We start from the raw sequence: 27213 nt of genomic DNA, 5'->3' as shown, positions 1-27213 counted from the left end.
TAGGTTCCAGCATGCCCGTGACCCTCGTGAGGATAAGCGGTACAGAAGGTGGATGGGTGGATGGTTTGTAGCAGGTTTGTTATACAGTCATTTTGTACCTATAATTACATTTGGAAGGGGGAGAGGTTTGAGGATGTGGTGCGGGCAAGGGGGGCGGGGAGCTTTCCTTTCGGACCCCAGGGGCGGCACTGAATGGGATCACTTAGTGCCCCAGGAACGGCACTGAATGAGAGTGCAATACAGTTTATGGTTCTGAGCTGTGATTCCGGGTTTGAGCTACAGAGGGCAGTGGCGTTTAATTGCCACTGTAGAGCCAGCCCGCGAGAAAGAAGAGTGGCGAAACGCGAGCAGGGTTTGGCGGTATTGAAAATGGTGAGTGCGCCTTGCTTTAATGTATGCAGTGCTGTTCACCGATAAAAGGCTTATTCGTGTAAAGTCATCCTGACACATAACCATTCCGTCGACACAACGGCATAACTTTCCATTCTGTCGTTGTCTGCGCATGGGCATAAGAGGTGTTTGACGTCACTGTTTTAGCCAGTAACGACGAGCGTCTTGCTGCTTAATGTAACCAATGAGAGACGAGATGAAAACTAACTGGGCCAATCGGAGACAACACTTTACATGATCTGATTCCAGAGCAGCCAAGGGCCGTATTAATGTTCCCTGTGAGCCTTGAATGTACTTCTCGGAGCAGCAGGAAGGCAACAGTTTGTTTGTCGCCGTTTTCAAGAAGTGAACCCGGATGCTGTTTTTATCACAACATACTGGAATTCGGTAACAAAGTACTTTTTTTTTCCTGAATACTACATGCTTGTGATAACTTTAAATACAATCGCGCTTTTTGGTTGTCCTTTGCTGTAATGATCACTAAACAACTGCAGACATCCTCGCTTTTCCCACAGAGGCCACAGACTGAAAAATTAAAGGTTGCCGGGGACATCATTATGTTTTTCTATTTTGCTTAAAAGCGTCAAAATCAATCCAATGTGCTAAGAATTTGGTGATATTAATTACTATTTAACAACTTTAAGTACATTACGTGTTTACGTAGTGGTGTCCAAAATGCGGCCCGGGGCTCTCTTTAAAGTACGTCTCGCTGCTCTTTTTAAGGGGACCTGTTATGATAATTTTTGGCTCTTTGTATTGAGTTATGGACTCCTATAAAACACACGCTTCACCTATTCCAGCTGTATTTCCTTGAATTGTCCGTTTAAATTTATTCCACCCACGGCCTGCACTCTGCTGTGATTGGTCACACTCATCTTGTACAGCTAAAAGCTTGTACCCTGGCACGGCCATATACGGAAGGCTGGATTGGAGCCGGTAACTTCTCACTTCTCGCTGGTGTTAGAAAAGACTCTCTGAAATCGAGCGTTCAGAGCCATCCCCAACATCTTCCAGGGCTCACTTTCATGGCTTACTTGCAAATTACGGAAAGTAACAAGAAGACAGACTACCGTCATTATTTCATGGTTGGAAACGCTTACAATGATGATATGAATGATATAGTTAAAAGGTTCAACTACTACTTTCTCAATTTTGGTGCGAAATATTTCAATATTGAACACATCAAAAATCACACACACTGGTTCTACAATATCTAACTTATTGTGTGGAGATTTGGGGTAATAACTATGAAAGCAATCTTCACTCGCTAAATGTACTGCAAAAAAGATCAGTAAGGATAATCCATACTGCTGGGTTATCATTCATCCAGGTCATGGTATTCCCAGGTGTAATCTACCAATTAGCAGCGCATTTTGTTGAGGACTTTCCCACAGATATGACTAGCCATGATGCTGTGCCCCCTTTTTTGTACATTCACCATTAGCTGCGTTTGACAACCCACCACATCCCCTCCTGCAACCCCAAACATGGTTAAGCAAAACATTGACAAAAGTATATGTACTGTATGCTGCTGGTGGACTGTGATGGCGGACTCGCTGTCGCCAGTACACAGTTGTTGAAAGTGTATTAACACCTACATTTTGCATAAAACCACGCCAACAAATGTAGTTTAGATTAAAGTTACAGATGTCCGCCATCTCCTGGTAACCACTGGAAATATTGTCTTGTTTTTGTCAGCATGGACTCCACCTGCCGTGGGACAGATGTTGCATCTCCAGAGTCGACAGTGACAACGCTGTTGTCAAGCTCAGGCTACCTTAGAAGCAACCTGCTGGTGCCTGACCACAACACGACCTTCAGATACCAAGATAAGGTTAATTCATACTGTTGATTTGGTTCCTAATCTTTAAAGTGGACCTACTGTATTATGCTCATTTTTGGGCACTTTAAGTTGTTGACTCCTGTGGGGCAGCTACACACAATACCTCACAGAAAACTTTCTTGATCGGGGTCTCAAACTCAATTTACTGGGGTACACTGGAGCTAGGGTCTGGGTGAGGCTGGGCCGCATCAGGTAAAAAAAAAAAAAACAACCCAAAAAACATTTATCAAACAGTGGCAAAAAACTGTCTTAAATGCTTTTGCTTCTGCTATACCCTGCACTTTTTCAGTGCTTTGGTTCCGGTTTTCCACAAGAAATGCTCTGATAAAACATTCCACTGTTTTCAAATATCTTAATTTGTATTTTTCTTCACAAAATAAGATGAAAAAATAAATAAACAAATCAAGAATGAAGAAAATAGATCTATCAATCAGTAATAAATAACTAAAATAATAATAAAACAGCATATTAAAGAAACGTAAGAGACCACATATAGTTGGTGGGTAGAGAAATTATTTTTTTCTGATTAAAAAGAACAGTATTAAGAGTTATTTAACCTTTAACATGAACATTAATGAAACTTAATAATTTTACCCAATTAGCATGTTAGCATCGTACTCAGTTGCATCTGGGAGCAGCGCCATAACTTTAACCACATGTTTGATGAGTTGCTCGAACTTGTGACTTGTATTTACAGTTTTATTTAGCATAATTTCCTGCATTTATTTGCACCCAGCGTCATAAGCCTGTAGCTTCACTGCTAATACAATGTTGTAGTTGTTGTTGGACCAGACAGTGCCTTATTTACTGATTTTGACACAACAAACACCGCTATACTCAGCAGAGACAGGTGGACAGGCACTTAGCAGCTAAAATAAAGCGTCTGTAGTTGGTTTCCTGCCTGGAAATCCCGGTGCTAACCCAAGCTAGCAGGTCCTAAATTGAGCCTGAAATACTGCTGGAAGGCGTGTCGACCAGGCGGAGCTCCGGTAAGAAGCGTTGGAACCAGCTGAGCCCTGTGCGCCTCCAGAAGGTATCATGTACCCAGAAATGACAGCGGAGCTTCGGACTTTCAGAGCGCAGCGACGGAGGTGATCTCAGTCATGGATGATGAGAGAAAAAGCAAAACAGGTAGACTCGCTCGCATATGGGCGGGCCAAAATCGCGTCAGTTGTGTCCGGTGTGCACACAGCTGTAAGCTGTCATTTCTGGGTACATGGTACCATAAAGCAGCCATATCAAACTTTCGCGGGCTGCACTAACATTAAGAGGGGGGCCTCAAACTAGCGTCCTGCAGGCCGCATTTGGGCCGCGTGTTTGAGACCCCTGTTCTAGATGTTCCAGAATCAGCATCTATTCCAGCTGGATTTCCTTGGATTTCCAAAACATATGTTTTAATTGATACCACCCACGGCCCAACTCTGAGCACGTCCATTCCGCTGTGATTGGTCATACTCCCAAGCACTTCTGGACTACTGCCAAACCCCACTTTCTAATTTTGTGGGTACTATATGAGATAAAAAGCGGCAATATGACTAACAAGAGGTCTCTGGTCATTGTTGTTCTATGACACATGTAGGAATCATCTTCCTGACGATTTGAGGTGAGAGACGAGGAAAACAGACAAGTACACATATTAAAAATGAAAGAATGCAAGGGCCACTCAAAAAAAAATTGCTACATCCATGTTTTTATTTTATTCTTGTAAAAGTATTGTTCTTCTTTCTATTTCTGCTGTTTTTTACAGGTATTTCAACTCATAGTGATGACTTTATTCCCATAATATTTTGACCTCATTCTTGTAACATTATAACTTTAAAAAAAATTACAACTTTATTCACTGTTGACGATGTGTTGACGATGTTGACTCAGATCCGTCTGTCATGATTTTTAATTAGTGATCATTTTTTATGTCCAAAGGAGTATGACTCAGCTTCAGCTGCCTTGGAGGCCTATATTGCTGACTTCGAAAAAAGTCAAAACAGCAAGTCATTGATGGGAAGGCTGCTCATTCCACAGAGTCCATTGTGCACCCCAAAAAGACCCAGAATGCGCACATTCAGAAATAGATCTGGTAGGTAACTACTCGCTTATCTGCAAAATGAAAAGGTCACCAGGTAACATCACCATTATTTCATTTTTTTACATTCTGTCTCTCTGTTACCATTAAAAAAATCTGTACTGTTCATATCTTTGTTACAAAATCAGCAGGGGATCAAACATATTTTCCCCACTAGTTGGGCTTATACAGTACAGTATCTTATAAAAGTGAGTTAGCGTCATATAAAACATTTACACAAATGTGAGGTGTGTATTCATTTGGTGAAATACTGTGTGTATGGTTTGATTTTTAAAAACATTTAATTAATTTTAATAGTTCTTCTGCTTGTAGTTCTCAGGGAGCGTTTAACTGAGCGAGAAGTAGATTTGCTGACCCTTCCTGTCAGTTCCCTCCATCACCGTGACAACCATGACAGACTCTCAATGACAACTGATGAGCTGCTGTCTATCCCCCTCGATGGCTCCATGCCAGTCACCCACACAACCGCATTCATCCAAGGTTATTAAATGCAGCACCTCTATACCTTCAACTAGCCTAGCATATCTAAACATACAGTGCATCCGGAAAGTATTCACAGCGCTTCACTTTATCTACATTTTGTCATGTTACAGCCTCATTCCAAACTGAATTAAATTAATCTCTTACCTCAAAATTCTACACAAAATACTCCATTATGGCAATGTGAAAAAAGGTTTTTTTGACATGTTTTGAATTTATTAAAAATAGAAAACAAAAAAATCACATTTACATAAGTATTCACAGCCTTTGCCATGAAGCTCAAAATTGAGCTCAGGTGCATCTTTTTTCCACTGATCATCCTTGAGATCTTTCTACAGCTTAATTGGAGTCCACCTGCAGTAAATTCAGTTGATTGGACATGATTTGGAAAGGCACACACCTGTCTATACAAGGTCCCACAGTTGACTGTGCATGTCAGAGCACAAACACCAAGCATGCGAGACAGGATTGTCTTGAGGCACAAATCTGGGGAAGGATACAGAAAAATTTCTGCTGCTTTGAAGGTCCCAATGAGCACAGTGGCCTCCATTATTCGTAAATGGAAGACGTTTGGAACCACCAGGACTCTTCCTAGAGCTGGCCGGCCTTCTAAACTGAGCGATCGGGGAAGAAGGGCCTTAGTCAGGGAGGTGACCAAGGCCCCGATGGTCACTCTGTCAGAGCTCCAGCGTTCCTCTGTGGAGAGAGGAGAGCCTTCCAGAAGGACAACCATCTCTGCAGCAATCCACCAATCAGGGCTGTATGGTAGAGTGGCCAGACGAAAGCCGCTCCTTAGTAAAAGGAACATGGCAGCCCGTCTGGAATTTGCCAAAAAGCACCTGAATGATTCTCAGACCATGAGAAACAAAATTCTCTGGTCTGATGAGACAAAGATTGAACTCTTTGGTGTGAATGCCAGGCGCCATGTTTGGAGGAAACCAGGCACTGCTCATCACCAGGCCAATACCATCCCTACAGTGAAGCATGGTGGTGGCAGCATCATGCTGTGGGGATGTTTTTCAGCAGCAGGAACTGGCAGACTAGTCAGGATAGAAGGAAAATGAATCTTCCTGGATGAAAACCTGCTCCAGAGCGCTCTTGACCTCAGTAGACTGGTCATGTACCTTGACCATATAGACAGTAGACATTAGCACACAGCCAAGATCTCAAAAGATTGGCTTCAGAACCACTCCGTGAATGTCCTGGAGTGGCCCAGCCAGAGTCCAGACTTGAATCCGATCGAACATCTCTGGAGACATCTGAAAATGGCTGTGCACAGACGTCTCCCATCCAACCTGATGGAGCTTGAGACTTATTGCAAAGAAGAATGGGCAAAACTGCCTAAAGATAGGTGTGCTAAACTTGTGGGATCATATTCAAAAAGACTTGAGGCTGTAATTGCTGCCAAAGGTGGATCAACAAAGTATTAAGCAAAGGCTGTGAATACTTATGTAAATGTGATTTTTTTGTTTTCTATTTTTAATAAATTCAAAACATGTCAAAAAAAAACTTTTTTCACATTGTCATAATGGAGTATTTTGTGTAGAATTTTGAGGTAAGAGAATAATTTAATACAGTTTGGAATGAGGCTGTAACATGACAAAATGTAGAAAAAGTGAAGCGCTGTGAATACTTTCCGGATGCACTGTACGTTTGGTCGGATATTTGAATAATCTGTGCTGTGCCTCATTGTGTTTTTTTGGCAGGTTCTGATGTCCTGTCTCAATCTGTCATGTCAAAGGACCAAGCCTCATCCAGACCAGGAGATGACCTGTCCTACCCGAATTTAAGAAGGAATTGCAGACGCTGCAGGTTCAAACTCTTGTTCTTATTAGGAGCAAACGGTACATGCATTCACGATTTTTGGCACAACCAAACACCACACAAAATTGCAGTCCTGCCGGAAACAAGTATGTGTGTCATTTAGAATGTTGTGTCACTTTTTTTTCCTTATAGCAGGTGCAAAAATGAAGGCCAAGTTTCCACATTGAAACAAGATGTCCCCTTTGTTAGATGCTTAACGGTAACTACCAATCATTTTATTTTAACACTGTACCTCTTTTAGGATCTCACTCTTACTTATATTATTTAGCATTATTCATTATATTATTCCCATGTTTCAGTGTGCACACAGAACAAGGGAAACAGAGACGTATCTTCATTTGTCTGGCAGCATAACTGGGAGCAAAGCAGACATGGACCACACTCAGTCAGTCATCAGTGAGCCAGTACTGAAGTACCCAGCACGGATCCAGTACTGTGACCTCAGTGAGCCACCGCCCACATCAGAGGTCCATCTTCACCTCCATACACATCTTTTAAAGATATTTCAAAGCAACTGCACATCCCATCCCTCCCTGGAGGTCTGTTGGGCAGCAGTGGCTCAAGAGGTAGAGCTGATCATCCAGAGTTTGAGCCTCACTCCCTCTACCCAATCACTGTTGTTATGTCCTTGGGCAAGACACTTACCCCACCTTGCCCCCATGCCCACACAGGTGTATGATTGTGAATGAACGTGTAGTGGTCGGAGAGGCCGTAGGCATGAATTGATAGCTACATTTCCATCAGTCTTCCCCAGGGCAGCTGTGACTACTGCGGATGTTCCGATCAGGGTCTTATGCTGCCGATAGTGATCCCGATAATCCATGAGTGAAATTGGCCGATACCAATACTGATCACATACATGCAGTGTATGTTAGGGGGTCTGCAAGGTTTTTTCTTGTGAGAGCTGAAATGAAAATGGCCAAGAGCTACTCATTTTTGTAACATTTATTTTCGTAGCTTATTTCATGCCAAACAAAGACAATATGCTTCACCAGAACATTAACAAAATGCTGGTGTCCACAACTCACATTTTTGTATTTCACAATGCATTTATTTCTAGTCTTCTCACATTATTAACTGAAAATCTGAATGAAAAGCAGGTTTGCACCAAGACTAACTGGCACAGAAGTGGTTGCAGAGGGCACGCATGTAACAAGTCATCCGATGCTGACACAGCCCCGCCCACAGTGAAATTCGTCCTTCACTAAAAGTGCTACATAGGGTCTGCATGCTCCCAAATCCTTACTGAGGCGGTACTCATCCCCACATTTTGCCTACAATTGTAAATACAGTGGGTTGAGCCCGGGGCTTTATAGCCGTTGCCTGACGGATGATCACCTTGCGAGCCTCAAACTCTCCACACCCTGCCAAGTTCTCTCCCCAAATTTGCAGGGTGCAAAACGTATATCACTCACAAAGCCAGAAAGTCTCACACACGGCAGACATGGTTGTTCTGAATGCTGAAGCAGGGGCGGAGCTACAAAATAAACTCTCAAATTGTAAAGCACATTTATTTATGAGTAACCATCCATCAATCCATTTTCCTCCGCTTATCCGGGTCGCGTAGGCAGCAGTCTTAGTAGGGAAACCCAGACTTCCCGGTCCCCGGCCACCTCCTCCAGCTCCACCGGGAGAACACCAAGGCGTTCCCAGGCCAGCTGTGAGACATAATCCCTCCAGCGTGACCTAGGTCTGCCCCGGGGCCTTTTCCCGGCTGGGCATGCCCGGAACACCTCACCAGGGAGGTGTCCGGGAGGCATCCGGACTAGATGCCCGAGCCACCTCAACTGACTCCTCTCGATGTGAAGGAGAAGCAGCTCTATTCTGAGTTCCTGACTCTGACTGAGTTCCTCACCCTATCTCTTAGGGTGAGTCCAGGTACCCGACGGAGGAAACTCATTTCAGCCGCCTGTATCCGCGATCTCATTCTTTCAGTCATGACCCAAAGCTCATGACCTTTTCACCACGACGGTCTGGTACAGCGACCACATTACTGCCGAGGCTGCGCCGATCCGTCTGTCGACCTCATGCTCCCACCTTCCCTCACTTGTGAACAAGACCCTGAGATACTTAAACTCCTCCACCTGGGGCAGGACCTCATTCCCAACCCAGAGGGAGCACTCCACGCTTTTCCGACTGAGAACCATGGCCTCTGATTTGGAGTCTCATCCCAGATGCTTCACACTCAGATGCAAACCGTCCCAGTAAACGCTGAAGGTCACAGCCCGAAGAGGCAATAAGAACCACATAGCAGAGATGAGATTCTAAGGCCCCGAACTGGACTCCCTCAATACCTTGGCTGCACCTAGAAATTCTGTCCATGAAAATTGTGAACAGAATCGGTGACAAAGGGCAGCCTTGGCGGAGGCCAACGTTTACCGGAAACAGGCTCGACTTACTACTGGCAATGCGAACGAGGCTCCTGCCCCGTTTGTACAAGGACCGGATAGCACGTAGTAGCGCGCCACCAATTCCGTACTCCCAGAGCACCCCCCAAAGGATGCAACGAGGGACACGGTCGAATGCCTTTTCCAGATCCACGAAGCACATGTAGACTGGTTGGGCAAACTCCCATGCACCCTCAAGCACCCTAGTGAGGGTGTAGAGCTGGTCCAGTGTTCCACGACCAGGACGAAAACCGCATTAGACCTCTTGTAACAAAGGTTCGACCAACGGTCGTACCCTTCTCTCCAGCACCCTGGAATAGACTTTCCCAGGGAGGCTGAGGAGTGTGATCCCCCTATAGTTGGAACACACCCTCCGGTCACCTTTCTTGAAAAGGGGGACCACCACCCCTGTCTGCCAATCCAGAGGTACTGTTCCCGATCCACGCAATGTTGAAGAGACGTGCCAGCGAAGACAGTCCCTCAACATCCAGAGCCTTGAGGAATTCTGGGCGGATCCCCAGTCGAGGTCAGCAGGCCCCCGTCCCCACTGTAAACAGTGTGGACCGGGCACTCCTCCCCTTTTCTGAGGTGCCGGACAGTTTGCCAGAACCTCTTCGAGGCCGACCGAAAGTTGTGCTCCATGGCGTCACCAAATTCCTCGACAACCGCCAAAGCCGCGAACCGTTTGGCCTGACGGTACCTATCAGCTGCTTCCGGAGTCCCACAAGCCATCAATGCTCGATAGGAATCCTTTTTCAGCTTGACATGGACACCCTGACCTCTGGTGTCCACCATCGGGTTCGGGGCCTGCATGCGGACATGTCCAGAACATGCGGATGCAGGTCTGATGATACGACTCCAAGGTCGATCATAGACCTGCAGCCTAGGGTGTCCTTGTGCCAAGTGCACTTATGGACATCCCTATGTTCGAACATGGTGTTAGTTATGGCCAAACTGTGGTTCGCACAGAAGTCCAGTAACATTACACCGCACGGGTTCAGATCAGGGAGGCCGTTCCTCCCAATCACGCCCCTCCAGGTCACACTGTCATTGCCCACATGGGCATTGAAGTCTCCCAGTAGAACGATGGAGTCACCAGCTGGGGTGCTCTCCAGCACCCCCCTGATGGACTCCCAAGAAGGCCGGGTACTCCGAACTGCCGTTTGGCGCGTACGCACAAATGACAGTCACGACCCTTTCCCCAGCCCACAGGCGGAGGGAAATGACCCTCTCGTTCACCGGGGCTGACTCCAACACAGGCACCACGCCGGGGGGATATTAATAAGCCCACACCAGCTCGCTGCCTCTCCCCTGCAATAACTCCAGAGTGGAACAAGGTTCAGCCCCTCTCGAGGAGTTTGGTTCCGCAACCTAAACTGTGGGTCGAGGTGAGTCCGACTATGTCTAGTGGGAATATCTCAACCTCTCGCACAAGTTCAGGTTGTTTCCCCACCAGAGAAGTGACATTCCATGTCCCAAGAACCAGATTTGGCTGCCGAAGACCAGGTCTCATGGGTAACAAACTTTTCTAATCGGATGTCTGCTTCTGCACACATTGAGCTTGCACACATGACTTAATCTTCTGTAATGCCTGTGCTTGTGATTAAGGAAGTAGTAGTCATCCATGAAATTCCAAAGCGTGTGTTGCTTACACAGTTAGACGGCAAACAACGCTTTTATTTTGAAGGCCACTATTATGTATTCTGTGTGTTGAGAATGTCTACAATGAGTTGGGTACAAGAATAAACGTCCTTTGCATCTTCACTCGGAACCTGTCATCCCGCATTGTGAAACGCCCCTTAAAATAAAGCTGTGAAGATATACTCATTCATCTTATGGATCAAACAAAGTCAGCCGCAGCGCACAACTCTGCTTGTTTATGTTTTTAGCATTTATATTGGTATAAGTCATTTTCTTGTCATTGTAAGACTATACCGGTATATAAATATCACACAACCCCAATACAATTGTAAGAGCATAACATGTATTTATGTGTCGTTTACAGAATGTCCTCGCAAACAAAATGCTGCTCTTGAATACAGTTGAAAAGCCAGCATTTGAAGAAATCTGCCCACATTGACCACATGTGTCAAACACATGTGGAACTGTTTGGAAAATAGCATTGCATCTTGACCTGTATTGTGGCCCTCGCCAGACAACGTGCTTATGATGATCTAAAAGCACAATTTTGAAAGTACTGTAGCACTTAAATAGATAAAATACTTAATTGAAATCAGTGACTGACATGCAGGAGGCTCAAGACGGTATCTTGTATGGGAATAGGACAACCAAATACCTTCTGGACAAAAGTTTGTGGTATTGGCGGGCTTTAACTATACTAACTAACTATACTAACTACTTCTGGACCTTTAATCTTAGTCAGGTTTAAAGGGGACATATTATGCTCATTTTTGGTCATTTATGTTGTGGACTCCTACAGAGCATCTACACACGATAACCCGCACAGAAAGCTTTTAGATCTTCCAGAATGTACAACTAATCTCCATCTGTAGTTCCTTGATTTTCCAAAACGGTCTGTTTTAATTTATTGCACCCACGGTCCACCTCCAGGCACGCCCACTACACTGTGATTGGTCCCACTCAGCTTGTACAGCCTGTACCCAGGCACGCCCAAATAAGGAACTCACCAGCTGGATGGAGCCAGGCAGAAAGCATATCTGGCTCACATAAGGAAGCCGGGCACTCTGTGAAGTCATAGAGAGCCAGTGTTAGAAAATCCTCTCTGAAACCGAATGTTCAGAAACACCCCAAACTTCTTTCACGGCTCATTTCCAAGTGTGCAAACCTCTACAACCATACTACAACATTTTAACAACATAGGTCAGAAAAGTGGCAAAAGCATAATAGGTCCCCTTTAAACTTCAAGAAAATAAAAAAGCGATTGTGGCTAATTTTTCTGTCTTTTTGTTTTGTGATGTGTCAATACATAGGATGACAGCCAGGAGAGTCTCAGAAATCTCCGACTTCAGTTTGCTGAACAGATATCACTGCTTGCCTCTGAGAGAAAACACCCAAACTTTACAGAGTCTTTTTTAAGAGGTGAAACATAATGTGATAGAGTGAAGTTTAAGCCATAAGAATCCAGAGCCATTTGAAGTCAGATAATAGGGGGTATAGCACATGGAAGAAATTTGTGATGTTTTTTGTAAAATACAACTAATTCATGACAAACATGTTACACATACTGTATGTTACATTGTTCAAGATAAATTCTTAACTTGACAAATACATATACATATCATATATTTCTTGAAAATCACCGAAACAGTACAATTGGCTTTGAATTGAAACTCCACTCCAAAAAACCCCACATTCGATTACCATTACCAAAAACACATTTCATGAACATCATTGTGTCAACTTCAGAATTTGAACCACCATGTGTACGGATGGCTTCTTATGGGTTAAAGATGCATATCTGTGTTGTTGATCCCTGTTGCAGTGTGTATCATTCTATTTGTCAGGTAATCGCCTCGAGTCTTTGATCCAAAAAGCGGATCAAGTGGTGAACTTTCTGTCTCGGAGTTTTGGAGCAACGGAAAGTCTTGCAGATTCTGGTGAGCTCATGAATGTTGTCAATGTATGTGTTTAAATGCACAATACATTTTTTTTCCATGAATTGGCATAGGACTAGCTTGTAAACACTTTAAATTGTGTCTATCTTTTTAAGTCATGTTAAAGGGGACTATTATGCTTTTTCCACTTTTCTGACCTATAAATATAGTGGGAATGTTGTATTTCCGTGTTAAACGATGCCAAAGTTTCAGATAATCAGGTTTGCGCATTTGGATGTGAGCCCTGATGGAAGTAAGAGATGGGTCTGAACCCTCAATTTCAAATTTTTTTCCAACACTGAACACTAAAACGTGTAATGACCACATTACATGTTACCAATGCTGTAGAAAACCTAACTCTAAAATTGTAATGCTACTTATCATTCAGAGACGCCTTGTAGTAACCCTTTTTCTTCAGAAACTTTGGACTGTCCAGTAGGAATGGGCGTTTTCGACAAACTTTCATCATGAGAATTAACGATTAATTATCAATTGAATCACTAAGAAATGTCTGATAGAAAAAATTATTAAAAATACCACAGGCAGTCTGTTTTTTCTCAATTAAGAATTTATTTCAAGAAGAATCTTTAATCCAACAATCCTCTTGCAAAATTTAGGCTACAGTTTAAATGTGCAACTGAAACAATACACCGCGAGGCGTCGGGCTGAAACTCTTCACAAAATAAAATCCAGTGATAGTATTATTTTCTCAAACAAAATACAATTCCGCCTTTTTTAGACAGAATAAAAAATCATCATAAATAATAATAATTTAATCCACGTCTTTTGCGATTTACTATTTAAATGTGCAACAGTTAAACAATAGAAATAGGCCTACACGGAGGCGTTGGGACTTGGGATCTGAACAAAATAAGAGCCAATAGGCTACTCTCCAAAAGAAAATAAATAGGCTACATTTTGCCTCTTTTAAACACAAAATAATACATCATATTATCAACTAATAGTCATTTAATCAAAGAACATAGTACACTTGTAGCTTCTCGTAGTATGCCGGCCTGGAAGGCTTTCAGTCAGCATGACCACTGAATTAATTTGCCATTTCTCGCGAATGTAATGGCACATGATGATGAGGTAGCTCTCCGCTGTTAAAGCAGTCCAACAGACGGTTGTTATAGGAACACTGGCTACAGTGGCTAACTTGTTTAGTGAGTTTCTATGAGCCTGGTGATGGTGCGCCATGAAGGAATCTGATATTCGGGTTTGAGTTATTATTATTATTATTATTATTCCCATCTCGGAAACCTTTCCCCTTGACGACAATTATGGGCAGCATATCTACTTCAATCATTTTGCAGTGATTCGTGATTTTCTCTGCCTGCTTTGCAACACACCTCCTCTGGCTTAAGGCTGAGGCAATGGTGGGTTGATTGCAGGATGTGGATTCATTAACTTTAAGCAAGGTCGGATGAGTGTTCTTTAGGTGATACATCATGGGAGTTGTTGTTGAATTATACTTGTAAATTGTTTCGCAGTATTTGCAATGAACAGAGTCATTTTTAAGCTTGAAATGTTCCCACGCTACACTTTGCGGCACACGCTTCATGTTTTCTACCTTCAGATACGACGGCAGGGCAGAAGTGAGCTGGCAGGCAGTTTTCTCTGCTGTCCTTCGGCTATATCGCTCCCCCGCTGGTGGGATATTTTACTGCCGCCACATAGTGAAATTCATTACATTGCTTTCTCGACACACACTACATGAACTCATGAACTACATTAATTACATTAACTTTCACACTGTCGAAAAATCTATTAAAAAATTACTTGATTTTGATTAATCGTGCCCATCCCTACTGTCCAATCTCTACTTCCGGATTGGATTTGTGATCCAACACATATTATTGTTTATTATCAACTCCTATACCGTTTATCAATTCATAAAGTTGAGTTCGGCAGTTATCCGGAAGTCCTCGTGAGCGCTTGGACCAACCACAGTGGGGTGGGCATGCCTGGAGGCGGGCCGTGGGTGGACTAAATCAAAACAGACTGTTTTCGCGAGATGCACAAAATCCAAGGAAACACAACTGGAATAGGTGCAGATTCTGGAAGATCAAGAGAGCTTTCTGTGCTGGTTATCGCGTATAGCTGAGTCCACAACTCAATACAAATGGTCGAAAAATTTGCATAATAGGTCCCCTCTAACACACTATTGGAAAGTAGTTCTGCGTTCTGTGCACGTACCAGTCTCTATGGTAGGATGTCACCCACAATGAATTGTGACCAAGCGCGCCATGATTGTGTAGCAATTGGCAAATGTTTGTTTTATGGACATTGCTAGTAGCTGTTCAAGCTAATATAAGTCAATGTTCAGTGGTTGTTGCTTGTAACTGTTCATGCTAGTATCTTTCCATGTCTGTTGGATGTAGCTATGATGTAGCTATGATTTAGCTATGTTCCAAGTTGTTGCCGGGCTGCTCATGAATGTGGAGACAAACCGACAACATAGTGATTGAGACCTACTCAGTGACCATATGTGTGAGTTTGACTAGTTGACCAGTTGACATGTGATTAGTCTAGGCGGAAGTCTGCCTTTTGCCCAAACTTACCTGAGAGAGACTCCAGCGTTCCTATGACCCTGAAAGGTATGAGCAGAAGAACATGGATTAATGGATGATTATAGTATTCCCATAGGTTCTGCTTCAATAGTGGTGAGCAGCAGCAGTAGCAGTTCGTAATTAAACAGGTGAACAGGTTGGCTTCTTTGCTGCTTCATCTTTACAAACCACGACTATCTTTTTTGTTGTCAGCTCGCATTGATGCTGTGAGTCCAGTGAATGTTGAAGAGCTGCAGGTCTGTTCATCTTCATGCGACCCCCTGCTGCCGATGTGAGGTTTTCATCCTGTCACTCTTAAATTTTACAGTTATACCTCGGTTTTGAAACTCCCCTGTTTTTGTATGATTTGGTATTTGTTGAAAAAAAGCATACTAAAGCATAAGGCCAGGAAAAGACACATAGAAGGAAACAGAGCAATAAGGCTATAAGCCGACTAGACCATAGATTATATGGTGTCCAAAAAGGAGTAGGAAGAAGCAAAACTTTTTTATATACCCTTTAACCCAGGGGTTCTTAACCTTTTTGACGTTGAGGCCCGATTTTTTCAGTGCAGAGTGGCCCGGGGCCCATAAAATATTAACACTGTATCAGTTTAATTGATGTCATTAATTTGTTTTCAATAATAAATCAAATCCACTCACAGTTTAACAAGATAAAACCTGAATGAAGTTAAATGAATAATGACATGATAAAATGTGAAATCACAAAGATTTTCATTAAACCTATCTTAACTTTTGTTAATAATTCATGGTACAAATCAAGCGAGGGCTGCACGACAAACGAGTGGTTAGCGTGCAGGCCTCACAGTTGGAGATGGAAGTTCAATTCCACACTCGGCCATCTGTGTGTGGCGTTTGCATATGGTTGTAAATGGTTGTTTGTCTTAATGTGCCCTGTGATTGGCTGGCAACCAGTCCAGGGTGTACCCGCCTCTTGCCCGAAGACAGCTGGGATAGGCTCCAGTACCCTACGCGACCCTCGTGAAGATAAGCGGTAGAAAATGAACAGACAAACAAATCAAGCAAGAAAAAATGTAAAGGCTTAAATCAGGCTTATTAATAAAAAAGACCAAACTTTTAACAAAAAAGGAATCAGAATAAAAATCAATAAAATCAATAAAAAAGGTAGTGAAAAAATACTCACGGCTCCGCCTCGCTTCCTCCATTTACAAAGCCGTACTTGATGAAGTCAGGATTGTACTTATAAAAAATACTTGTACTTGTAAAAAATATAGTCTTTTGGGGGGGACTGGCACCGCTTTTCTCCTATTTTTTTCATTTTAAAAAATTCTCCATTGCTAGTTGTAGTTGAATGTATTCTTCTGATCTGAGCTTGTTATATAACTGACTGACCACGATACAGTTTCCCATCACCCTTAGCCGATGGCCGATTTTGCTTGGGCTGATATTTGTGGCTGATACTGCTTTTGCTCCCTCAATTTATATGAAAAAATGACAATGATAACAACTATTACAGGTCTCAAGTTTAAACAAATATTTATTGAAATGTAAACACTGAAAACAGCAGGATTCAGCTTTCTTAAATACACATTTAAACAGCATTATCAATTTTAAAAGGAGTAAATATTCATATCCATGTACAAAACATTTCTGTCGTAGTTTAAGTTTTATCTAGCATCAGTGTGATGGCTGCTCCTCCGCAGTGTGACGTGCCCCCCCACACACACACATCACACTGACACAATTTAGTAAGATATATAAAACATTTCTCTCATCATTAAAGTTTGTGTTGTGCATGCTAAAGACCTCTCATAAACTCAATAAAGCGGTGTTGGTAATAGCTGTACATATTAGCCTCCAACTACATCAACAGCAACGGTAGGCACTTTTAAAGATGAAGCATTCAGCAGCATTCTTGTTTTTCAGACTGTAAAGGTAAACCTTTGTATTTGATCGCCCCTGTTGTCATATGATTAGGCTTTGAAAGAACATTTTTATGGAAATATTGTGCCGTTTTTCATACGTCCTGATTATGGTACAACATTGCATGAAAGTAGTCCATTTGCACTGTACTGTATTGTTCCACAAAATCGAATGCCCAAACAAAGCACCCTACGCATTGCTGATTTTTTTTTTATGGAGTGCAATTAGTTAGCACTGTTGAATAAAAGTGGCCACTGCATGTAAAACTATTATTAATCTAATAAAATAAACCTGTAAATGCCTCTATAAAATATAATTTTTGTAAATATTTTTGGGTGTCTGGAATAGGATTAATTGGATTTACATATATTTTGTACGATTCGGGTTTTGTCTGACCTTTTCAGCAGATAATTTGCAAAAACCGAGGTACCACTGTACACAATTATACATGCTGTATGTATGCATTATACAAATATATACATATACAAATACTACTTACATTTTTTGTTAATGCAGGGGGTCAATAAAGGCAGCAGAGGGCATCCATCAGGAAATCCTGCAGGTAGGTCCCAGCACTGATGGGTCCTTGCATATTTCACTGTACCTGCGGAGTAGAACCACCACCACCAAAACGTTACTATCAGAAAGTAAACTTAGGGATTACCTTCTAGACCAGGGGTGTCCAAAGGGGCACATACTGTAAAATTTAAGAATGCAAAGGCCAATTTGATATTTTCTATTATATACTTTATATCCCAAGTAAAAATGAATCATCTCAGCCTTGTCATATAGAGTGTTGTGAAAAAGTGTTTGCCACCTTCCTGATTTCTCATATTTTGGCGTGTTTGTCACACATAATTGTTTCAGATCATCACACAAATTTAAATATTAGTCAAAAACAACACAAGTGAACACAAAAAGCAGTTTTTAAATGAAACTTTATTATTAAGGGGAAAAAAATCTATGGTAGATGATAGATGGATAGATAGATGGATAGATAGATGGATAGATGGATAGATAGATGGATAGATGGATGGATGGATAGATGGATAGATGGATGGATGGATGGATAGATGGATAGATGGATAGATGGATGGATAGATGGATAGATGGATAGATGGATAGATAGATAGATAGATAGATAGATAGATAGATAGATAGATACTGATAAATACTTATTAATATCAAAGACAAATTCACATTTCCAGCAGCACTGCAAAAGTGTAATAATAAACATATTCACTTAAAAACAAAGCAAACAAGATAGGAGGGATAAGAAAATAGAGTACAAATAAATTAGAGCTGTAAAAGTTAATGTGTTAATTTTTTTGATGCGCAATTAACATGTGCTCCTGTTTGACCCTCGGCCCACACCAAAGTTTGATTGAAGCACAGTAACTTGGTAGCCCCAGCTGGAACAAATATTGATGGGAAATGGAGAAAAAAGAGTATTTAGATAAAGTTAGCTTCAAAGCCCTGGCAGATAGCTCTTGTAGCAAAACCAGAGTTATTTTTATCTACTCTTGCTGTGTTTAACTTGGATTACATGGCTTGCCAGAGACTGGAGCAGTGCTGGTATTGTTTTAATTGTCATATACAGTGTATATTGGCATAATAGTGGCCCAAGCAACCAGTGTTTTTGACATTGTTACATCTCTCTGCTGATTTTTGCGTTGAACTGCCAGCTAAAATTGGAGTTACAGCTGCTATTGACGGGCTGTCAATGTGATGACCATGGCTGAAGTCCAGTAGCCATTTAGCATGGAACTAACTAAAGTCATTAAATCTTACCTTTATGCATTCCCACATAGTATCAGCATCCAGGAGCAAATGTGAGGTGAAAGAAAAGTGGGGGAAATACATCCAAATACATGCATACATCCCTCTGTGCATCGGAGAACGGTGCATCAGTGCGTTCAATGAAAGTAGGACAAATTGCAACTCGCATTAAACATCAAAAACTGTGGAAATAGTTAGATTATTGAAATAAAATAATATTTACTGTAATATGATTAATTTATATGTATTGTAATGTGTTTTAAAAGTGAAATGAAATGACATTGAGTTTGCAATTTGGATGAAATTTTATTTCATCCAGTTTTATGACTAGGCCAAATTAGGCCAAAATGTGTGATTTCAACTCACACATTGACAACACTAACTCCAAGTCCGCGACAGAATTCCTTGACCTTCTCAGCTGTTTTTCTATCACTCAACAAGTTAACTTCCCCACCCACACCAGAGGTCACATCCTGGATCTGGTCTGCTCCACACAACCTCACCAGTGACCTCACCAGTCATAACCTCCATCTGGCCATCACATTTGATCTCTACACTTCACTTAGTGCCCCAAAAGCAAAACGTGAAATAACCTTTAGGAATCTTAAATCCATCAACCCCCATGTCTTTACTTCACTTCTCACCACCAAACTTGCTGTCTCCCCTCCCCCGCTGTCCGAGGACCCCTCTGAACTTGTTTCCTTGTCTCCTACTACAATACCCTCTCCTCCTGTCCCCTAAAAAAATGTGAATGGTCTATTTCTCCCATACTGCGCCCTGGTACACTCCTGTACTCCATAATATGAAGTCCCGTAAACGCCAGCTTGAGAGATTGCACCACCAAATGCAACCATTACCTAACCTACTTCCAGTCCAAAATTGCAGAAATATACAGTTCCCTCAATCCCCTTTTGGCTCACTCGCTGCCCCCCGACCCACTGCTATCTGGCTCCACTCATCGACTCTCCCATTTCACACCCATCTCACCCGTGCAACTCACTGAAATCCTAACTGGTATTAAGACTCCAACCTGCTCCCTGGATCCTATCCCCTCCTCATTTATCAAACCCTGCCTCTACATCATTTCTCCTCTGATAACAAGAATTATAAACTCCTCCCTTACCACCGGTTCTGTTCCACAGTCTCTCAAGCTGGCAGCAATCACCCCCACACTCAAAAAGTCTGGTCTTGATTCCAATAACCTCTCCAACTTCGATCCCATATCTAACCTCCCCTTTCTGTCCAAAATCTGTGATTTTGCTCAACTACAAACTCACCTCAAGTCCAACAGCCTGTTTGAATCCTTCCAGTCCGGTTTCCATCCCAAACATAGCACTGAAACAGCTCTTCTTAAAATCTCTATGATCAACTTCTCTCCTCCAACTCTGGCCATCTCACCCTCCTCATCCTCCTAGACCTCGCTAGCTTTTGACACCATCAGCCACTCTATCCTCCTGTCCCGCCTCAAGACCAGCCTCAACAGCACCGACTCTGCTCTGTCCTGGCTCCAGTCATACCTCAAAAATCATCAACAGTTTGTGCACATAAATAACTGCTCCTCCTCCATAGCCCCTTTACCTCAAGGTGTTCCCCAAGGTTCGGTGCTTGGTCCTCTCCTCTTCATCCTCTACATCCTCCCACTTGGCAATATCATCCGTCGTCATGGCCTCAATTTCCACAGCTACGTTGATGATATTCAGCTTTACATCTCCACCTCCTCCATCAACTCCAATATCTACTCCACCCTCACCAACTGCTTAACTGACATCAAAACCTGGATGTAACACAATTTCTTCAAACTTAACAGTGACAAAACAGATATTATCATCATTGGTCCCAAAAACATCCACCCATAACTTCTGTCTCAAACTCGACAGTGCCACCCTCATTCCATCCCCGCTCATCCTTGACCCTACCCTTTCTTTTGAACCCCATGTCAAACAATTAACCCGGACAGCATTTTTCCATCTTAAAAACATAGCCCGACTGTCCATCACTTTCATTCTCTGCCGCTGAATCCCTGATCCATGCATTTATCACATCCAGAATCGACTACTGCAACAGTATTCTTTACGATACAACATCCAAAACCCTCAACAAACTTCAATAAATTCAGAACTCAGCTGCTCGCCTCCTCATCTCCACCCGCTCCCATGAACACATTACCCCGGTCCTTAAAAACCTCCACTGGCTTCCTGTCCCCCAACGTATCCATTTTAAAGTCCTTCTCATCAGCTACAAAGCTCTCCACAATTTGACCCCTCCATACCTCACAGACCTCCTTCATCCACACAATCCCCCACGTCCCCTTTCGCTCCTCAGACTCCAACCTCCTGGCACTCCCCTGTAAGACCAAGCTCCGAACCTGGGGAGACAGAGCCTTCTCCATCGCTGCCCCCACCCTCTGGAACTCTTTGCCCCATTCACTCCGTGCTTGCCCTGACCTTCCCACTTTCAAAAAACAACTCAAAACCCACCTCTTTAAATCTGTTTTTAATGTCTAACTTTTTATACCTGACTGCTGCGCCCCGCCCCGCTTTTACCCTTTGTTTTAGCTCTGAATGAATGTATGGATATTGTATTTTAATGCATCTCTGTTTTTACTCAACTCTATTTTTATTTCTTTTTTTCTCTACTGTAAAGCGTCTTTGAGTACTCTGAAAAGCACTATACAAATAAAATGTATTATTAATATTATTATAGATGTGAATGTGAATGTGAATGGTTGTTTGTCTATATGTGCCCTGTGATTGGCTGGCAACCAGTCCAGGGTGTTCCCCGCCTCTCGCCCGCAGACAGCTGGGATAGCCTCCAGCACCCAGCGACCCTCTTGAGGATAAGCGATAGAACATAAATGAATAAATGAGTGTTTTATGACTATTGCCTTGTGTTTAAGGTATTTTCATGAAGGAAAGGTGTATGAGGCAAATCTTTAATACTAATCGTTTCTGAATGTACCTAAATTGGCTTTTTTACTTCCAAACCAGTATCATAAATAAACAAATCTTATTTTAAGCTGACACTGTAATCAAAAAAGCATGTTTGTGTCAGTGTGAGAGGTCTCTGAGTACAATTTGACAGAAAATGGCAGTGAAAACACATGGCTGGGTCTGGACTTTGGCCACCACCAGATGGCGACAAAAACCATTTCTTTGGAGAAGCATCTTGGAAATGTCCTGCAGTGTTAAACTTTGAAAACCTGTAAGAAATTGTAGACTATTCATGTACATATGTATGTATATAGCAGGTTTGGGTCTTTTGATGTGGCATTTTGAAGTAATCCTTTGAAGTTCCCAGCATTGGACTGTGAATGGACAGAATGGCCGTGTTCTTTATTTTGCTGCTGTGGTCAAAATCTTGTCTCATGGCACATTATATTTATTGCCGACTGTCTCCTCTAGAGTCATGGTGGCAATCACCATGGTAGCAGCATCCTCAGTGAGCAGCCTGGTGGATTGGAGGCACTTAAACAGATGATGTTCAGACTGCAGGCTGTGGAGGCAGCACTTCAACATCAGCACCCAGCAGCTGCTTCAGTCTCCAGTGACTTGTTGCAGGGTGAGGAAGCTCCAAAGGTATGTCATTTATTAATTTTATTCAGCTTGAAAAAGCTCATTGGAGGGAAAAAAGACTCTTAACCCAGGGTGTCCAAACATTTTTTCCATTTTGGGCTGCATGTTGAAAAATCAAAGGATGGATGAGCCAATTAGAATTTTTACATTTTGTAGACCAATCCATGTACAGTAGATATGTTGAGTAAATATATTTCAAGAAATGCCCTGTGATTGGCTGGCGACCAGTCCAGGGTGTACCCTGCCTCTCGCCCGAAGACAGCTGGGATAGGTTCCAGCACCCCCGCGACCCTCGTGAGGAAAAGCGGTAGAAAATGAATGAATGAATGAAAATTAAATAATATATAATATATAAATAATTTTCACCACCTATAAACTTGGCACAAACTTCAATATGAGAAAGGTGGGCCGTGCTACTGTTGCGCTCTTCATGAAAGGAAAAGAAACCTATCATATTGCTAATACATTATATTGTCCTCGTTGCAACAGTGGAAAAACTAAGTTTATTATTAAGTGACCATTAGTTAAATCACAGCTGCAAGAGATGCAACGTATTTTTTGTCCTGGTTGCGGAACACTGGACAAACTCTATACCCTTGCAAAGTGTGCTGTGTGCTGTGTGAACTTGGAAAAGGCACTCGACCATGTCCTTCAGTGTCCTATGGGGGGTACTTCAGCAGTACAGGGTTGATGGCATGCCACTACAGCGGGATCAGGAGCCTGATTCGCGTTTCCAGCAGACGTCAAGCCCGTTCCCTTTGAATGGTGGCCTCTGCCAAGGCTGCGCTCTGTGACCAATATATTGTGACTTCTCTTAATTGTAGAGTAATTCTCATCTACAACGCCGAATATAGCCATTGCAGCAGTGGGTTGAAAATTCGCATGCAGGGCCTCTTTTTTGAAGACCATAAGCGAGAATATTCAAGGGGAAAATATGAATACTGATCTCTATTCTACTGTGTATTTGTGTCACAGAGGCCTGACCGTGAAGCAGAGCAGAGTTTATCTGGTGGGCTGTCACTACAAAGGTAAGTGAATATGTATGGGAATGATTAGAAAACTCAATTAAATTGAGGATTATTTATCCCTATAAATGTAAGGAAGTAAAACTTTTACATTGTACAGACCCTTCAGGATTTTGCGATTGGGCCAATGCTGGCAAATTTGACCAATTCCGTGCAACCTCGTAACTTTGACCAATCTGCGCAGCTTCCCTGCAAATGAACATTAACCATCATTTTCACTAATGGAATTCTTCCTGAGCAGTGCTCAAATGTGTACATCAACTGTCTAACCCAGGGGTGGCCGGGGCAATTTGCAGCCTGCGGCACATTCTAAAAATATAATTTAACAAATAAACTAAATAAAGACCAACCGAAAAAGTGGGAAAATCAGCAGTAACAAGAATAAAGTCAAAATATTAAAAGAAAAAAGTTATAACTTCACCGGAAGAAGTTGTAATTTTTTTGAGAATATTGTAATAGTATGATGAATTCTAATTTTAGCAGCAAAAAGTTGAAATATTCAAAACATTTTATATGAAGTTGCAATATGAAAAATAAATCAATGAATAAAGTAGTAATTAGAGGGAAATTGTTGTGGAAAAAGTTGTACTGATGTTGAGATTAAAATCTCAATATAAAAAGTAGAGCTGTAAATTGATTAAAATATTTCATTGCGATGAATTATATTTGGTCCATAGTTGACTCATAATTAATCGCAGACAGAAACTTTTGTCTGTAAGTGTACCTTTTGAAAGATCATTTAAAAACATTTTTTTTAATATACTTATCAACATGAGACTGGATAATATGTTTGCTTTATACAGCTCAACATAAAATGAACCTCAATGTATGGAAACCACAATGTGCAACAAGTAGACATTGGTAACATAAACTGTCCATCACATGCATATCATTCATATCAGTGGTGGAGAAGTGCAAGGGTACTCCCTCTAAATTTTCAGCCACTCTTTGTTCAATATATTGGTCATAAAGTGCAGAAATAATTTCAACAACTTCAATAAATGCTTATTTCTTTACTTCTGTGTGTTCTGGGTCAGTAGATCCCACTTCCACATACTTTAGATTTTCAAGATTTAAAATATCCCTAGGGCTGCACGGCGGTGGAGTGGTTACCGCACAGACCGCACAGCTAGGAGACCAGGGTTAAATTCCACCCTCCGCCATCTCTGTGTGGAGTTTGCATGTTCTCCCCGTGCATGCGTGGGTTTTCTCCGGGTACTCCGGTTTCCTCCCCTATTCCAAAAACATGCTAGGTTAATTGCCTACTCCAAATTGTCCATAGGTATGAATGTGAGTGTGAATGGTTGTTTGTCTATACATATGTGCCCTGTGATTGGCTGGCGACCAGTCCAGGGTGTGCCTCTTGCCCGAAGACAGCTCCAGCACCCCCCGCAACCCTCGTGAGGATAAGCGGTAGAAAATTAATGAATGAATTGAGAGCATCAGACCAGCAATGATTGGAACAGATTTGTATTAATCGTGCCCACAGACGATAGGTAGTTGTGACAGATTAATTAATTCATGAAGTTGCTAATAATTAAATGAATAGATAATTATGAATTACATATTGAAATAACTGTAGTTTTACATTAACCCTTAGATGCATAAGTGGGTCAAAAATGACCCAGTCGGGTTCATTCATTCATTCATTTCTACCGCTTCCTCACGAGGGTCACCATGGTCTTGGGGCGAGAGGCGGGGTACACCCTGGACTAGTCGCCAGCCAATCACAGGGCACATATAGACAAACAACCATTCACACTCACATTCATACCTCTGGACAATTTGGAGTTGCCAATTAACCTAGCATGTTTTTGGAATGTGGGAGGAAACCGGAGTACCCGGCGAAAACCCATGCATGCACAGGGAGAACATGCAAACTCCACACAGAGATGGCCGAGGGTGGAATTGAACCCTGGTTTCCGAGCTGTGAGGTCTGCGCGCTAACCACTCGAACCAGTCGGGTTGTTTTCTTGAAATATCTTTGTAATGAAAAATTGTTATCATTTCATATTCCAGGTATTCCTCAAAAAACATGTTTTTGATATAATGCCATTCAAATTTTACCTTGAGTGCGTCAAAAATGACCCGCATGCATTTTCTATGGAATCCAATAGGAACCTTTGATTCTCATCAACTTTGGCTGTCAGGAATAAATTAACTGTAGACCACACAGACTATATCAGAAATGTCACCCCTCAGGAAGATTATTTTACACATCAAGTGCTAATACATGTAAGTATTATCTTCATATGATATTGTGTGTGTGTCCTTCATGATAGTGTTAGTATTATTTATCAACAAATTAGCCTACTTTGTAACGAGCTGACACAAGCTGGCTAACATTACTATATGTATTGTTGGGAACACTTTATAAATAGCTAACACTAGCATAGTTTTCGTAAAATATAATATGCAGTATAGGTATTACACCTGTCAGAGATACTGTCAATCTGGAATACTATAGCATTGGGATACTGTACAACAGTGCAAAACAATGTGCGGAATGAACAAGTCAGGCGGAGGTTCACAAAATTATGTATGGCTACATATTGATCTATTGAAAACATTGTGTTTCCTCATCCATGCCTTGGCTGCTAGATACACAGCTGAAATGGTCCTACAGATGCTGGATGATGGAGAGGCAGTAACGGGGTTGGACCCTGAGTCTGAAATGTCTGATAACCCAGACTTTTGTCCAAGTGGCAGTGGCAGTCGTCCACCTGGAAATCCAACTGAACAGGATCAATCTGATTCAGAAGATTCCTCTGATGAAGAAAGTGTCCAAATCATGTTCGACAGAATGAGTCGGAAGAACTCTTAATGGAGCAAGTTACCTCCCACCCAGGACATAACAGAGAGCCACAATATCCTCAGAAGTCGGTCAGGGCCTGCACAAGGGCTTAGCCCCACTGTCTCACCAAAAGATGCATGGGAACTCTTTATCGCTATCACTATCAATACAAGAGGTGATGAAGTGCACAAACTTGGAAGGACGGAGAGTAGCAACATCTAAAGGAAAAGAAGGGAAAAAGTCACCAAAGATGAATATAATATATACTATAATATCAGGCCGACATGTAATACCACACAGTTACATTGATGAAGCAGAACATAATTCTAAATGTTACTTGTGTTTTTGCCACTAATTTCTGGAGCTGATGTTACACTGTAACTATTCTCAAAAGTAATAAAATATCCATTCCCAGGGCTTTGCATCACCTGAGTCGCCTGAAGCTGCTGTTGGAGGAGTCAAAAGAAAAACAGGATGATGATTGTGATGGCAAGATTTTGAATTTACAGATCTAACTTAAGTCACATTATTTGTGCCTGTATACTCTGAGTGTTAGATTTCAGTACAGGGTGTCTCTTCATGTAAATACAACCAGGATACCATTGTTTAATCAGACTGGCTCTCTGAGGCTGCCCCCTTAATGTCCCCAGTAAGTGAAACATCAGTTTACGCCCAAGTATTATTACTCCTTTGGTGCCATAGTGGCCCAAAGGATATGTCCTTTCTTTCTCAATGTAAATTCATTTGCATGCTATGGAGTGAAAAAGTTTTCTCGACCAATCACCTACAGACCGCCATGCATACTGGTTGTTGTCTGACCCATTTGCTTTGCAAAGGTAATAATAAATCTGCTCAAGTTCTGTCTCTATTTCAGGCATTCTTTTTCCTAGTTAGGGTGATACATTTTTTCCCCCAACAATGACGAAGGATGGTACTGTTCTTTATCTAATGACAGATCGCTTATGTACTCAGCAGGACCCTCTGAGGCCTTACTTATAAAGCTTGCGT

General features: G+C 42.1%; 1 protein-coding gene across 4 annotated transcripts; it reads left to right on the top strand.

Annotated features, from left to right (window-relative positions):
- The first annotated feature begins 293 nt into the window (after nucleotides 1-293).
- lg10h18orf54 (linkage group 10 C18orf54 homolog) lies at nucleotides 294-27073 on the top strand. 4 transcript variants are annotated; one of them, XM_058064316.2, is made up of 14 exons: nucleotides 294-372; nucleotides 2089-2224; nucleotides 4154-4307; nucleotides 4626-4793; nucleotides 6500-6605; nucleotides 6750-6816; nucleotides 6917-7183; nucleotides 11956-12064; nucleotides 12490-12582; nucleotides 15345-15423; nucleotides 17552-17597; nucleotides 22216-22389; nucleotides 23362-23414; nucleotides 26013-27073. In XM_058064316.2, the coding sequence occupies exons 2-14, from the start codon at nucleotides 2090-2092 to the stop codon at nucleotides 26233-26235; spliced, it is 1674 nt and encodes a 557-aa protein (XP_057920299.2). In that variant the 5' UTR covers nucleotides 294-372; nucleotide 2089; the 3' UTR covers nucleotides 26236-27073. The 4 variants fall into 4 exon arrangements, with proteins under 4 accessions (XP_057920299.2, XP_057920300.2, XP_057920302.2 ...); XM_058064317.2 differs by lacking the exon at nucleotides 294-372 and adding an exon at nucleotides 623-777 and having other exon boundaries at nucleotides 6917-7084; XM_058064319.2 differs by lacking the exon at nucleotides 294-372 and adding an exon at nucleotides 623-777 and having other exon boundaries at nucleotides 26621-27073.
- The last annotated feature ends 140 nt before the right edge of the window (nucleotides 27074-27213 follow it).

The sequence above is a fragment of the Doryrhamphus excisus genome, linkage group LG10, assembly GCF_037039965.1.
Source record: "Doryrhamphus excisus strain RoL-2023G ecotype Guam linkage group LG10, RoL_Dexc_Guam_v1.1, whole genome shotgun sequence".
NCBI lineage: Eukaryota > Metazoa > Chordata > Actinopteri > Syngnathiformes > Syngnathidae > Doryrhamphus > Doryrhamphus excisus.
Note: the sequence above shows the minus strand (reverse complement) of the source record. Positions and strands in the feature narration are given on the sequence as shown.

Coding starts and splice junctions, on each gene's coding strand:
- lg10h18orf54 (XM_058064313.2), top strand. CDS start 746: ATGCTGTTTTTATCACAACATACTGGAATTCG. Junction 7,184..11,955: donor GGGCAGCAGTGGCTCAAGAG/GTAGAGCTGATC, acceptor GTCAATACATAG/GATGACAGCCAGGAGAGTCT. Junction 22,390..23,361: donor AGGGTGAGGAAGCTCCAAAG/GTATGTCATTTA, acceptor TTTGTGTCACAG/AGGCCTGACCGTGAAGCAGA.